The sequence below is a fragment of the Electrophorus electricus genome, chromosome 22 (assembly GCF_041902795.1).
Source record: "Electrophorus electricus isolate QZ-2024a chromosome 22, ASM4190279v1, whole genome shotgun sequence".
In the NCBI taxonomy this organism is placed as follows: Eukaryota; Metazoa; Chordata; class Actinopteri; order Gymnotiformes; family Gymnotidae; genus Electrophorus; species Electrophorus electricus.
The window spans coordinates 7,585,302-7,600,845 of NC_137518.1; the positions used below are offsets into that span (position 1 = coordinate 7,585,302).

The window sequence follows — 15,544 nt, forward strand, 5'->3', positions numbered from 1 at the left end:
TTCATTCCACCATCTTCAAAATGAGTAGTACTGAAATTAGTCTTGAGGCCTGTCTTCCCAGTCTCTTAATGACCCTTCATTAGGAGACTGGGAAGACAGGCCTCAAGACTCATTTCTTGCACCCTTGCAAGATATGATGTGGGCGGGAGACAACTGCTTACAGGTAGGAAGGAGCACAACCATTTTTGGCTTTGAATGCTAGCATCAGGGTTTTAAATCTGATGTGGGCAACTACAGGAAGCCAGTGGGGGGAATGCAGCAGTGATGTGTGTGAACTTGGAAAGATTGTATATGAGTCGTGCAGCAGAATTCTGGATCAGCTGCAAGTGTCTAGTTGTGCTTGCAGGGAGGCCTGCCAAGAGTGAGGTGCAGTAATCCAGTTTTACACAGACCCACACACACAGGAAGAAAGAAAGAAAGAAAGAAAGAAAGAAAGAAAGAGAGAGAGAGAGAGCGAGAGAATGGGTGGAATTAAATTAGACTTATTACATAAGTACTAAAGATTTCCAGGGTGTAGTCTGGATACGATCTATGGGCAGTTAGCTCTCCTTTATGAGTCTAGGAGAAACAGTATTTCAAGAACCAGAGGTAGGAGGAAACAACATAGAAGAGCACAGAAAGGTAAAAAAACCAATAAATTAGTCAACATAGGAAACAAAGTGGAGAGAGGATAACACAGAGGACAGAGCATCATCTAACAGTGGGCATGTAAGCATTCACTCACTCACTCACTCTCTCTCTCTCTCTCTCACACACACACAAGGACAAATTTAAGGAAGCCAATTTTTACCTAACCTAATGTTTTTGGACTGTGGGAGGAAACCAGTGACCCCAGAGGAAATCCACACAGACACGAGGAGAACATGGAAACTCCACTCAGATAGGGACCCGTACTCAAGACCCTGACAAGCAAATGTGCTAACTACCAAGCCACCATAGTACCCATAGACATTTGATGGGTGAGCATTAATTTCTGACTTCTTCCTTACCAGCACTTTTAAGATAGTAGGTCTCAAACACACACAAACAATGTTTCGTACATCTACAGAAAACAGATTAAAAAATGCAAAATCGGATGTATGTAGAGATATGTGGAAGAATGTGGACTTACCCCTCACAAACTTCTCTTATAATGGAGGAGAGAGGCTTTTTCTGCAAGACAGAGCAAAAATACATACAGACAGAGTCTGTGTAATAGACCATTTTAGGAACAAATAACATGAAAACAAAAATGTTTCTGGAAAATTTCAGCACCTGTTCAAAATTTTAATAACCTACAATAGTTACTGTCAGCAGCCACTAAAAATTTAGATTTAGAACAAGATGGACAGCCATGGCTTGTTATAATTACAGGAATAATATAGAAAGGTAAAACTAGACTGATCATGCTTATTAAACCTTAAGGTACAGCAGAATAGGCAGAAGAGGTGTTGAAATTAGGTAAATTACACTAGTGCAAAAGCTAATGCTCCACAGAAGACCTCACTCTGTATGACCAAAAAAAGAAAATTATACAAATTCTCTAAAATAGGTATAGTGTGTAGTGTTCTTTATTTCTCAAGAAGTTAGACATTTCAAGTTGATTTTTGTTTCTGTAGCATCTCAACTGTTTAATCAGATAATTTCTTTATTTAAAACCTTAAAATGCTGTTGTAATTAGGTTTTAGTAAAACTACAACCTTCTTCTCATAATATCATTTTAAATGTTATTTAAAATGTTTTTGGAATGTCCCTAAAACCCTGTCATGCCACATGCTCATGTCTTTGACCCTGTTTACACCAGGTATTAACGTGCATCTCAAATAGTCAGCCCTAAGTAAAAGGGTCATATACATCTCAGAGAAATTATATCTATATGTATATTCTGATCACTTAAGCCACATGGTCATGGACACACACGGGCACACTGCATTTGTACTATAAATGCAAATCAACCTTGATGCATCCCAGCCAACTTGCATCTCAATTGGTCAGCCCTAAGCAGAAGTGTGAAAAGAGTCATATGCATCTCAGAAAAATTATGATCACTTAAGCCATGTGGTCATGGACACACATGGGCACATTGCATTTGTACTGTAAATGCAAATCCATATTAATGCATCCCAGTGTAAAAATGTAAGCATGGTTGAGAAAGGCAGCTACTTGAAAATTTAAACCTACTAATTAGCCATGTTGAAAAACAAAAATTACCAATGTCAAATGTGCAACATTTGTGGCTGAAGCCCTTCTGCGTGTAGATACCTCATTTCAATTTGGGATGAGGGCTCAAAATGGAAAACCAAGGACTGTCTTTACTAATGTAAAACAAAAATGTACATGTTGCTCTTTGACCCACCTGTGGAAGTTATACAAGTAGCAAAAAATCCAAAATGTGGTCAACCCAGACACATGTGAGACACATGAAAAGTCCAGGTGTAAACAGCATCTTGCTTGACAACTTTTGATCCAATCACTCGAGATGCATGTTAATACCATATGTAAATGTGGCATAAGTTCAGAAGATCTTGAAAAATATCCTTATATTACCTGAACAATCTAAAAACACTAAAATCATATGACAAGAACAGAATTAGTGAAACACACAAGAGCGCGCGCACACACCCACACCCAGACACCCATTTAGAAACAATAAATAAATTCTTCAAACCTGGTCTATTTCAATGAGTTGAGCATTAGCACCAGGCCATTCAATGGCCACTTTTACAATATCCGAAGGTGGTGGCATAGTTGCTCTCCTTTCGGGCATGCCACTAGAAAAGAGGGAGGAAAGAAAACAGACAAGGACTTCAACTATAGCACTAAATGTATATACATTTTAGCTTCAAAATCTCACAAAAGTGCTATACACAGAAACAGTTAAATGTGAAAGTTCAGAATAATAAAGAATGTTGACTGACTAGCAGCTGTATAATAAAACCTAGCTAATGGACCTCCCAGAAGATTTCACATCATCATAGTTACTACAAAAATAAAAATAAAAATAAAATAAAATGGTTATGTGAATTAAAATGAAAATAACATGTTTGTTTCTTTGAAAATGACGAATTCAAGCAAATTCAAGGGAAAAACCCGATGCCTCTGGACATTCCAGAACGTTACCGAGTGACGTCACTGGTGGACAACAGTGAACAACTCCGTAGACCATTATGACTGACTTGGACTGTGAATTTTCCAGTACTCGTTCTTCAGATATTTTAGAATTTGATGAAGATCATGAATCTGCAGTGACAGTGGGTGTGACTGTATGTCATAAAAGTGAAATTCGACCCTTTCGATTTGAGCCAGAGTTAAAAGAAGCTGCACCAGAGTAACGAACATGACCCAGTCATGTTAGCCATTATAATGAAAATTGATCCTAAAAGTAAAAGGTACTACTAAAAGTAATCTTGTCTATTAACAATTATTTATAACAGGGCCATTTGATTAGCTAGCTAGCTACTGATATTTCTCATTTTAATAACTTGTCATGTAGCTAACCTAGCGTAACTAAATAGTTAGCAGTACTCCCTTTTGCTAATAATCAATGTCTTAGCTAAGATAGCTAACTACTGCATTTGTTTTAGTAATCTGTTTTTTGGTAGGTTAATCATATGTGTCTAGCCTTGTTTGCATTACCATTACCTTCGATCCTGTGTGGCTGACCAGTGAATTTCTAGTGCTAATTTCGTTAGGGGGAAAAAATGAAATAAATTACAATGTGTCAACTTGTGTTCGGAAAGATGCTGGATTATTATAACAAATGTAGCTAGCTAGCTAAATAACGAACATTACAAACGTCATACTGAGCTATTAATGACAATAGCTATCTAGCTAATCGCAAATGTTCAGTTACCGGTATTGCTGTAAAAGCGATCTACGTCGAATTCACATTCATAAGATACTTTATAAATCTCCGTAATGCAACTACATGGAGTAGTTTTTAGCCTAGTATGGCTTGGCCACCAAGATGAGCAAATCACTCAGTTAGCTACTAACCTAGCTACCTAGGAAGGCTAGCCAATGTTAGCTAATGTCAACTAAAATAGGCAAAATAATTGCACTTACCCTGTTTACTTCCATGCACACAGAAGCTCTTCAACACATCTCTTTAGTGTCTTTACATGCCCATATTTTTTGGAAAAGCAGCACTCTTATGATCAAGTCATGTGAGCCCAGCTTTCCACATCACACAGTGAAATGAGCACTACAGATAACGAACTATGTGGATGGTCTTTTCCAATGTGCCTTTTTAAAGTTTACATATTTTGTCCATTTATTGGATATTTTGGGATCTTTAGGCTATTTGTGCATGGATCTCACTGTACACTTTATTATTACAGCCAAAGATGCACCCTTTTCTTAATTTCCATCACCTACAATTCAACTACAATTCAACTTTTTGTGTTGTTATCCACCATCTGCGTCACATGGATGATGTTTATGAGACTCCAAAGACAGCAGGTGGGGCTAACCAACAATGCTTAAGCCGTATTCCTCGAGTTTGTAAAATAATAATAATAATAAAATCTAACTATCAATAATCACAAGTTAGAAACTCAGCTTTCACTGTATTTATGAGTTTGACACTTTCATATTAGCTGGTGCTTAGACTTTAAAGTAATGACCATTAGTTCACTCAAATGTGTCAACAGTGGCTGAATCGGCTCAAGATAGTGGATTATCTAAAAACAGTGGACATTTATTTATATATGACAGTAAATAATTTCACATTTAAGGTTAAAGCTCATTTTTTTAATTAGTATTAATTTAGTGTTTAACTATTAGCTGTCTTGCCTGTGCTGTAACTGTGTAGCTAATAAGAGTTATGAGATATTTAACTGTAGGAACAATGTTCAGCATTTTTTTAAGCACATCCAATTGAAATACTATTGGTTTTATTTTAATATATTTAACAGACATTTGCACTTGTGGAATTTCACTGACCAAATGCTAGGCTTTAACAGTTTGTGAGTAAGCAAGATAACTGCTGTCACGGAACGCTTGCCTCCTGCGAGTGGTTCGGCCCGCCACGTGTAGTGGGAGGACGGTCTTGTTTGTAACCACACCTGCACCTTGTTCGTCAGTATGTATATAAAACCCTGTTAAAGTGTGCAGGGTGTTCGTTATTGTCGGCATAATGTCTAGATGTAACGCGTTTTTTTTAGATATATTCCTGTGTATCGTGTTTGTTTAGCGTTAACCGTTTCATGTTTCTTGTTTGTGATAAGTGTGAGTGCCTTTATATCTTTAAATGTTAATAAATGTTCGTCCCAGTTGGAGGAGTCTGTGCGTCCTGCCAGGGCGCGCCCTGCGGCACTCGGGCCACCGCGCGTTACAACTGCTATGACATAGCTAGAGAAGATGCACTTTCAACTCTACATTTATTCAAGCACATATGCTGTGTCCATGCGACAATGTTTTACTTCTATTTTTGCAATTTTTTGAGTACCTCCAATAAGGATTTTTATTTTTCTGCACAGAAGGATACACGGGACTGTTTTGAATTCTGTTTAAATGTATCTTTAAAACTTTTGTGACATAGTGAGGCAGGAGCAAGATATGAGAACTCTATTGAATTTCAGACATTAATTTTACTACATTTACAGCCCACATAGAGAGATATCCTAGAAAAAGAGCATTCACATTACCTTATAAAATGTGACATGGCATTTTTTCAAGTCAGATATAAAAGCTTACCCAGTTTCATTAGTCATTTGAAGTCACATATCAGAGAAGGAAAACATATCCATTTACACTACCAGCAGACATTTGGAGTGATATCTAGCCCAACCTTAAGAAAATGCACAGTTGGACACCCTTTTTGATACTGCAGTGGAATTTTCAGCAGGGATGAGATGAGTCTGTATAATCATGTTACTGAGCCTCTGTCTGTCTCAGCTGACTGATGTCCTTTCCTGTAGCCCACCAATCTATACAACTACTTCTCTGTTGCCCTTAATGGACGCTCTCCTGCGGGATGGGTCTCGGACACATGCACACTCTGGGACAAGACTAGGACCTCTAGAAAGTTGGACTAGATATTAATTGCTTGTTTTGTTTTTATTGTTATTATTGTGGTGACCATTGTCAGCCAGAGGAAGATGGGGCCCCCTTTGAGTCTTGGTTCCACTCAAGGTTTCTTCCTCATGCTCTATGGAGTTTTTCCTTGCCACTATCACCCTTGGTTTGCTCACTGGTGGCTTGGACTTGGACATTTGTAAAGCTGCTTTGTGACAACATCTGTTGTAAAAAGCACTATATAAATACATTTTGATTTGATTTATATCCCCCTTAGGTAAGGGAAAACTAGCCCACCTATCAGCCACCAGATGGGGCTGGCTGTTGGAGTGCGTTGGTGAACAACTGTTACACTCCTCATTACAGTGTGTTCCACACCATTGGCTCTAGGTGGGCCAATCACTAGGGCCAAGTTCTTCAAACAGTGACAGCCAGTCATATTCATTGTCACCATCTGCATGTAGCATTTGGTGACATAGTGATGCAGGAGTGAGGTATAAATGACAAATTCATACTAATTTTATTTGAGAAGAGGTATAGCTGTTGGGGAAAGCATAGGCTAGTGGTATATTTACATGACACTTTTATCCAAAGCAACTTACAATTATGACTAAATACACCTTGAGGGTTAAGGACCTTGCTCAGGGGCCAACAGTGGCAGCGCTTGAACTGGCAACCTTCTGATTACAAGTCAAGTAGCATAACTACTGAGCTACCACTTCCTTAGTTCTTTTACCATTGGTCCTCAATTGGTAACTCTTGATATTACTGCTGAAACTTTCATTCCATTTCCCCATATCTAGGAATTAAAACCAGATTAGTCTTTAGAACCAGCATTTAGGGCAAAATGAGAAATGACTTAAAACATTTTAAAGGAATCTGAGAACAAATTTGAGCAGTTTTACAAGAGCAGCAACCAGTAGGTAGAAGGAACATTAGATCCTGTGACTAAAAGGTCTTAGCTTTTATGTGAACAGTACTTCTTACATTTTTATTTGGATCCTTGTCAAAGTGAAAGCTCCAGTGAAAGCTGAGGAAAGTAAGCTTCCCCAATAAAGCTTGGAATCATCCTGGAGAATTCTGTGTTTAAGTGTTTAAGTACATTATTAGCCTATTTCATTAGTAGGATGGCAATTTAGCACCAAAGGAATTTTTGTTGGCTTAACAGCAGATTGTTTATAGGTGAGTGCATCCATTGAACAAGTAAAACATGAGCACAGGCATCAACTGACTTCCTTAGGAAATCTACAGTTATGAAAATATTCACATATTTCCATACTATTTTGTAGGAAATCTTCATTCTCACTCATTGCGCTCTCACAAATGCATTTAAATCTTAATAGCTATGGGGATGGAGTTTTGCAGGCCTTGAAAAGTTGTACTGAAATAAGAATGAGAATCTATATGTTTATGATAGATGGTATTTAAACCAGAATTTTCAGACTTAGCTGAAACATCTAAAAAGTTATCCTCATACTATATTTCATGTATACTCCAGAGCTTGTTGAAACTTGGAGAAGGAAGAAATAAACAGTGGGAGTTCTTGAAATGTGCATGTAGCCATACCAAAAAAAAAAAAATATGTTATCAGCGTATTTCAGATATTTTAAGGGTAGAGAACCAGTATATTGTTCAAAAATGTTTCATGTTTTTTTTTTATTGTTTGTTTGTTTTGTGTGTGTGTGTGTGAGAGAGAGAGAGTGTTTGCTTGCATGCGCATTCAATTCCAACATGTCCACCAAACAGAAGAGAAGGGTAGGGGGCCTATAAAGTTTAAAATTCACAGTCCAGGATGAAACATGAAACATCCATGAATAAATCCAAGCAATGAATACATCCATGAATAAATCCAAGGTTGAGCTGATGTGAGAGTGCCTCAAACAGATCGGCGACATGGTCACCATAGATGCAGAGATGGTTTCTTGGCAGGATAACACCCTCCATGGAATGTACAACTAACAGATAGCAAAGGTGGCTTTCATAAATGAATCCTACCAATAGATGAAAAAGGCAGCACTGAAAGACAACAGAGAGGCACTGATAATGGCAGCACAAAGTCAAGTTCTAAGTGCAAGGTCAGTTAAAGCATGAGGTGTATAACATGTGAGAATGCAGACTATGCAAAGAAGACAATCCAGCACTTAGTAGCAGGATACAAGATGCTGGTGGGAAAATCATCCACTGAGAGACAACCAAGTGATGGGGATCATATACAGGAAAATTTGCAAAGCATATGGGCTGAACACCCCCAAGTCCAAATGGAATCATGCTCAGACCAGGTCCACACAGAAAAACAAAGAAGTGGCAAACAAGCCCGGCAGTGCTAATATATGTGGCAGTCCCAAGTAATAGAAACATCATAAGGAAGAAATATAAAAAGTTGGAGAAATACCATGGACTGAAAGAGGAAGTGGAGAGTGGAAAGCTAACACACAAGTTAACCCAGTAGGGGCAGTTGGGACTGCAACACCTAAGATGGAATAGTGGCTTCTAAAGATCCCAAGAATGACATTAATCTCAGAACTGAAGAGCAAAATTCTAATAATGGCAAAGATAATGCGTCACACACTCAAAATATGACCATTAGCTTTAGCTAGATGTATCTCTGTAGGATAGCTTTTAACATAGAGGAGCAGAGTAATGTGCAGCTCAGTTAATAATATTCAATAACAATATTAAATATTGTTATTAAATATTAAATAATTATATTTAACAAAATAACTTAACAATACTAGATATGTGAGCCATGGTGCTTCTGTCAGTCACATAAGAACTTTCCCATGTCAGCTTTAAAGGCAAGGAATATGAAGTGATGGTTTCTCATACTGATGTCAAAGAAAGTTATATTTTTTTACATTATGGAGTACTCCACTCACTCTTATAGGACAGGGTAAAACTACAAGATATAACATTTTATGAATTTAGCACAGTTGCTGTTTAAAGTCCAATTTAGCAAGATTGAAAAATGCACACAGACACAGTAATTAATTAATAATTAGTAAATTAATTGACACATACATTTACAAATGGGCTAGTGATTTTTTGGTCAATGAAAATGCTGTCAAGCTACTAAATGAGCGTGGACAAACAGTGTCTTGCCAAAAAATCAGTGATTTGCCACGTTTCTTCCCAGGTGCTTTTTACATTTTTGGAAGAGCAACAGTTGTCTATAAGAGTACTGCATTGTCATCCTTAGAGCATCCTTCAGCTACCTTTTTAATTCAACTAAGCTCTGAACAATTTCTGATACCTTCCTCTGCCCAAACTTTCTGTCTGCTGGCTCTGTAGGTCAACAAAGAGGCATCTGTCACGACTGGTCACCCTCCTGGCATCCCTGTTTCCATGGTTTCCCTGTTTTGTCTCTGTTTTCCTTTACTTCCTTGTTGCTCCAGTCTTTAGTTTTGTTTTCTCCATGCCTGTGATTGCTTTTACCTGTTCCTCTTTTTCGGTCCTTGTTTTGTTTTCGTTCTGTTCCATCCCCAGTCTGTATCCCCACCTGTAATTATGTTCACCCATGTATGGTTAGCTTTCATCAGTCTTGATTATATAAGCCCTGGGTTTTGTCTTCCAGTTTGTAGGTTATTTTAGTATGTTCGGTCATGTTTAGAGTTCTGGTCACTATCACCGTCATCATCCTTGTTTTGCCGTTTGCTTAGTTCATGTGTATATTTGCCTCAGTGTTTTCCCTGTGTCTGTTTGTACCGTGTTTTGTTCCCTCGATCATTAAAGAGCCTCCTGCATTTGCATTCTGCCTCTCGCCTCGTTCCTTCTAAAATGCTATAGAATAACTGACCGCTAAAACAAGAATGCAGCAGGGGGGCCTCACTGAATTGCGACATGTTCCATCCGCTTCAGCTCAGCCACCTTCACGTGACGCTACAAGAGACACTGTTTTACTCCCAAGAGAGGAGTTTGATTATCTCAAAGCTTTTGGTTCTTCCTTCACTGATGGCAACTCATAGTGAATATGATGGGGAGGACAGTTCTGTTGGGAAATGTATTATGCAATGCCTTATATACCTTCAGAACCTGACCTGCCCTAATCTGCCATAGCTAGTTAAAGTACTGTTCATGAGAACATTTCTCAGAGGAAGAGCACAAGAGTGGGCTGACATTATACTCAGAGCTCAAGAGGCAAGGACTGCTGAAGGCTTCTTTCAGCTGTTAACAGCACCATTTGCTGCAACCTCACCTAACCAGCCTTCTGTAGCTACTGCCCTCTTAGACACCCTGCCTGTTCCTGTCTCCGGTGGGGAAACACCACCCAACCTGCTCATGTTCCTGTTCCCAGCGTGGAAGATGCCACGCAATCTGCTCATGTTCCTGTTCCTACCGTGGAAGACTCCACCCAGCTTGCTCCTGCTCCTGTTCCTGTTCCCAGCAAAGTGGATCCCACCCGTCCTGATCCAGTTCCTGTTCCCGACGTGAGAGATGCTGCGTGTCTTGTAACTGTTCCCATCATAGTGGATGCCACCTGTCCTGATCCAGTTCCTGTTACCAGCGTGAGAGATGCCGCCCGTCCTGTTCCTCTTCCTGGTTGTTCCTCATGGCTCTCCTGTGCGCCAAATGGTATCAATATCCCATTACCTGTTCTAGTACCCGTAGCCATGCCTGTTATGTATTTTGTTCCAGTGTCTGTCTCAGTTGTGCTGAAAATACTTACCTCTGACTTTGCTTCTGTTCCTGTTCCCATTTCCACAGCTATGCCTAAGACCAATGTTTCTCCTCTCCTCTCCTCTCTTGTCTCTGTGCCTGCCTACTGTTACAGCCATGCTACTGGTCCTACTTTCCCCATCTTGCTTCTGTCCCTTGATCTGCCCCAACTCCTGTGCCTGTCCATTGTTTAGCCCCAAGTCCCATACATGCTTCTAGTTTTGTCACAATCCATGACTGTAGTTCTGCCCCGACTCCTATGTCTGTCTGTAGTCCTGCCCCTGGACCTGTCCCTTCTTCTTTGTTTACTTCTTGTGTCCCCTCATCCGTTTCTACTCTTTAACCAGGTTCTGTTTCTGTGCCCGCCTGTGTCCCTCAGGTTTCTGTGTCCAGATCGGCTTCCTTGACATCCTCTGGTTCTGTTTCCTGTCCTGCCTAGTCATCCCTAGCTCCTCCTTTTCGTACTGTCCCTGTCTATGCTTCATGTAGTACTCCTGTTCCTGCTCTGTCTTGCCTGAACTTCCTTGTCGTATGTCGTCTCCAGTCCCAGCTGCTTGCATCACCCCTGGTCCTGTGGCCGGTCCCTGCCTTACCTTGTCTCTGTACTGGCTCTACGGTCCTAACCTGACTCCTGCTCCTCACCTTGCCCCAGAACTTGCTTCGCCTGTCATCCAGTGACATGCTTTTGCCCATCATGTTGCCCCTGTTGTATTGTCTGTGCCCGTTCCTGTTTCTCCCTTGTTTCTGCCCCTGTACTCATCCGTGTGTCCGTTCCAGTGCCCTTGTCTGTTTTTGTTCCTGTCCCTTTGCCCCTGGCCTGGTCTGCTTTGCGTTTTGTTTTCCTCGTCCTTTTGTGCCTCCAGTCTTCCCTCGTCATTCGTTGTCTTGTTGCATTTCCTCATTCTCCCTCTTGGCTTTTTTGCCATTGTGGGTTTTGTTCCTGGTCCTTGTCCTGTTCCCTCGGTTTCTCTGTTCCTGCCTCTGCTCTTGGTTCTTGGGTCTGGGTTTTGTCTTCCGGTTTGTAGGTTATTTTAGTATGTTCGGTCATGTTTAGAGTTCTTGTCGCTATCACCGTCATCATCCATGTTTTGCCGTTTGCTTAGTTCATGTGTATATTTGCCTCAGTGTCAGTTTGTCCCGTGTTTTGTTCTCTCGATCATTAAAGTACCTCCTGCATTTGCATTCTGCCTCTTGTCTCGTTCCTTCTAAAATGCTATAGCATCATAAAGCAAAGGAAAACTGGGAACTACTTAGCTCCTCTTCAAAATCTACATGGACACTTTGATAAGCCAAACTAATGTTTCGTACATGAGATAATGTTCACACAATTGCTGTTCTCTGACTGCGCAACTACGTCATGTTTGACAGATTCATTTAAAGTTCCTCTAGTTCATCAACTTTTCAACATGCTGCAACCTCTGATTTTCCACACAGCTACCATCAGGCATTAGAAAGTAAATTAGACAATTTACAAATGCAGATACACTGGAATAGCATTAATGTGCTGGAACAGTGTAAATGCACTGTTACACTTCCAGGTCATGCTTTGGTTTACTGAAATCATTGAACCTAAATACACAGAAAACAAAATGTCTTGTGCTTCTTTTACAAGAAGTATAAATAATAAACCATGAGCAAAAGTACAGTCAGCAATTTATTACTGACCTCTCACAGCACAACTGTTATGGATAAAGTTCACCTGCAAGGTGGTGGGGTTGTGGGCTTGATTCCAAGAAAACATACTGATAAAATATATATGCCTATCAAATATCAAGTTATCGCAGATCACGGCATCTTACAAATACTATCAGTATAAGCATCACATTGAACAAATTAAAAGGTGTGCAACATTAAAAGAAAATGGGCAAATAACACTGCATTTGATCTAGGAATGAGGGGATGCTACACTCTTCCCTCCAACAAAAGACTCCAGGGCACAACACAACACATCTAAGATCCTAGCGGTACACAAATATGGATAATTTATGATATATAAATTATGGCCCATCAGCCTACAACTCCTGCATTGTTTTATGAACTTATAGAATCCATGTGTGTTATTTAAAAATCATAAAGTACAGCTGGAATGGAATACCTTTCCAGGTAACTGTCATGTGATGGCAATGACTACACAGTATGGTGAAGACACACATGCAATGTATGACCTCTATGAACCTTTTTGATATTAACATATAAAGTTCCCCTCAAAGGTCCTGGAAGGGTAGTTAATATTTCTGCGCACACAAATCTACAGATCCCTGTCACCAACCTCCCCACCGCCCCTCAAAAAAACCCAAAAAAAACAAAACAATTAGGTACGTTTCCCTCATACTCGTATTATAATCCTTAATTAAATCTACTGACATAATTTAAAAACAACCCCATTATTTTAGCAACAAAAGCCCCCTGATATGTTTTAAAGTTACCTGAATTGAAATTGCTGAATGAGACCGATTCCAGTTTTTCCTAGCCTTTAAATCTATTGTTGACACCCCTAAAGGAAAATTATACAGAAGCATTAATGAAGTCATAGATTCACTCACACATTTTATTTGCTAGAACAGAATATCCATAAAGCTATGGATGGACGGATGGATTTTCATAGTCATAGTATTGAGTACATAATTCAGACAACATCTTAAAGAATTTTATGAAGATTGTAGTGTGCACCCACTCATAGTCATCTACTCATACTCCCAAGTACTTAACAGAACAGTCAGTTAGCGTATGTGAAACTGCACAGTGAGATCACAGCATACACACAAAAAAGCAGTTAGGCAGTACACCAATTCTTAGGTGCCCTTATCTCATAGCTTCCAAAGGCACTCCAGTAACATTTGGGGAAGAATAAATTTGTTACAATATGACTCAGAAATGAGAGAAATAAGGGTTTGATAGCTTTTCCTGTCAGGCCTGCAAACAATCAGTATAACTCCAGTGAGTTCCACAGTAAAACTGTAGTAAATCCATACATCATTGCGGAATTCAAGATTGTTGTGTTCACCATGCATAATCTGTTACTGTTCGTGATGCCTGATTGTTATACTAAATGACAGACATAATTTGATGGCTTTTGGGATCAGTAATGGTGGACAAAATTAATGAATAAGGTTACACAAAAAAGGGAAAAAAGGAAAACCAAATTAAAGAGATGGTCTTTATTAAAAAAAATGAGTATATAATATAACTGACATTTATGTCGACGTTACAGATGAAATGCAAACATCAAATAATATCTTCACATATCTATGTTAAAAATGTAATATATTTTCTTGAATTATGGTATAGTTCCCCACCAGGAAACAGACAAATTAAGGTAGGATACCATAATTTTCACTACAAATTAAAATTTTCAGGACTTTTAACATGTCTCGTCAGATTTCTAACTTCATTTGTTTTTCATTCATATCAGTCCAAAAGTGAGGATGCATAACATAGGTTTACTGTCTCAGTTAGAATATGACAGTAATCAAACAATGGTTTTGGCTCGGTCATCTGTCAATCTGTTTTGTGACAACGACTATGTAGATTTGGAAAAAAACTGACCTTGACTTTTAAATAATGGGTTAACGTGCACAACACGTTGAGTCATCCATTGCAGATATCTTAGATAAGATAGGATACAGGCTTTGAAAGGTTTGGTTAAGAGTTTCTGTACAAGATCTGAAAAGCAGGCTTAATTTACGTTGAAATGTTAGGTTACAGGTTATTGCCAACATACCCAATTATTAACAATTAAACTAAACTGCAGTTAGGCGGTATGAATATTTATTTTAAAATCCAATGATACTCATAAACTAATTAAATAAGTCATTATGACAGTTACAACAGTTCTTATCTGCATAGCTACCTGAGCAAGAATATTAACCTAGTATTCGCATGCATTCCATTATTCGGTAAGCCTCACAGTCTTGCTGGAATGGACGACTCAAGCTAGTGAGACTCGTGAGATCACTGGCGTTGATTCAGTTTAAGCTATCGTTAGCTTAGGACTTCACATGCAGAAACAAATTTATCAAATGAGCGTTTAAAACGCATTATAGTATACTAATTGGTACCTTTCAGAAGCTCAGCAAGTCTTAGATTTATCTCGATCTTGAAATACAAAATATGTCTCAAATGACAACAACGGATTCTAATAGCTTCGGCTGACCTGCCATCTATTCAAGAACAATATAGGCCTTTTTGATTTCATTTCTGCAAATAAAAAAATGTATAATTACCTTTCTAGTTCTATCAGTTGACTATCGACATAAGGTGTCCAAAAAAAGCGGTCTTATTGCATAATCTACGAAATTCCTTTTCCGCCGTTATGATCCTCTCCTCGTTCTTTAAGGATGGATGATTTTCCTTCGCGGCGTTATGGGAAAAACGCGCCTCATAGGCGGGAGCCTATCATTTGCTCTTTGCTATAGGTTGCTTTTAATGTCACTTCAGTATGCTAAGAGGGTTTTTTACGCACTTATGCACCGGGAATAACGCATTAGCAAAGAAGAAGCATTTCTTAATTTTGAGATTATTCTTGTAGAATCCAAGGTAATGATTATCTCGTGTTATTCATTCAGTGTAAATTAATTTTAGAATATCTTTAAAACGACTTTAAAGGTTTTAGATATGTATTTATTTATTAATGTAATTCAAACCCCCTCAGAAAACCTGACTGCACAACAAGCAGCAGTTTTTCACAAGTAAGGAAAAAGGGATATGGCACACGTGGAAAAATATTATCCCCTTTACCCTCAACTCTGTATTTGCTTGACATAGATGGCATATAGAATGCAAAGTCAAAGCAAATATAGATTTGAGAGTAAAGGAAAAATATTTATCCACATTGGGATAGAGAGACATGTCACTTAATAGAAAATGTCATTAAACGTTTAAAAAAAATTAAGTA

The 15,544-nt window shown here is 38.8% G+C and overlaps 1 protein-coding gene across 9 annotated transcripts in view; it reads right to left on the reverse strand.

Moving 5' to 3' along the window:
* elmo2 (engulfment and cell motility 2) overlaps nt 1–14,995 on the reverse strand; it is a 60,443-nt gene extending 45,448 nt beyond the window's left edge. For 5 of the 9 annotated variants that reach the window (XR_014119386.1, XM_027002012.3, XM_027002010.3 and 2 more), the window contains exons 1-4: nt 14,874–14,995; nt 13,077–13,144; nt 2,648–2,750; nt 1,112–1,152 (exon numbers count right to left, since the gene is read on the reverse strand). Coding sequence is in view for 8 of the 9 variants with exons in the window: in XM_027002012.3 (XP_026857813.1) it covers nt 1,112–1,152; nt 2,648–2,746 (140 nt within the window). In the remaining variant the exon portion in view is untranslated. Of the gene's footprint in view, nt 1–1,111; nt 1,153–2,647; nt 2,751–3,621; nt 3,659–4,044; nt 4,184–13,076; nt 13,145–14,708; nt 14,842–14,873 lie in introns of those variants that run through there. The other 4 variants (XM_027002007.3, XM_081705421.1, XM_027002008.3 and 1 more) reach the window with 4 other exon arrangements.
* Between the last annotated feature and the right edge of the window lie 549 nt (nt 14,996–15,544).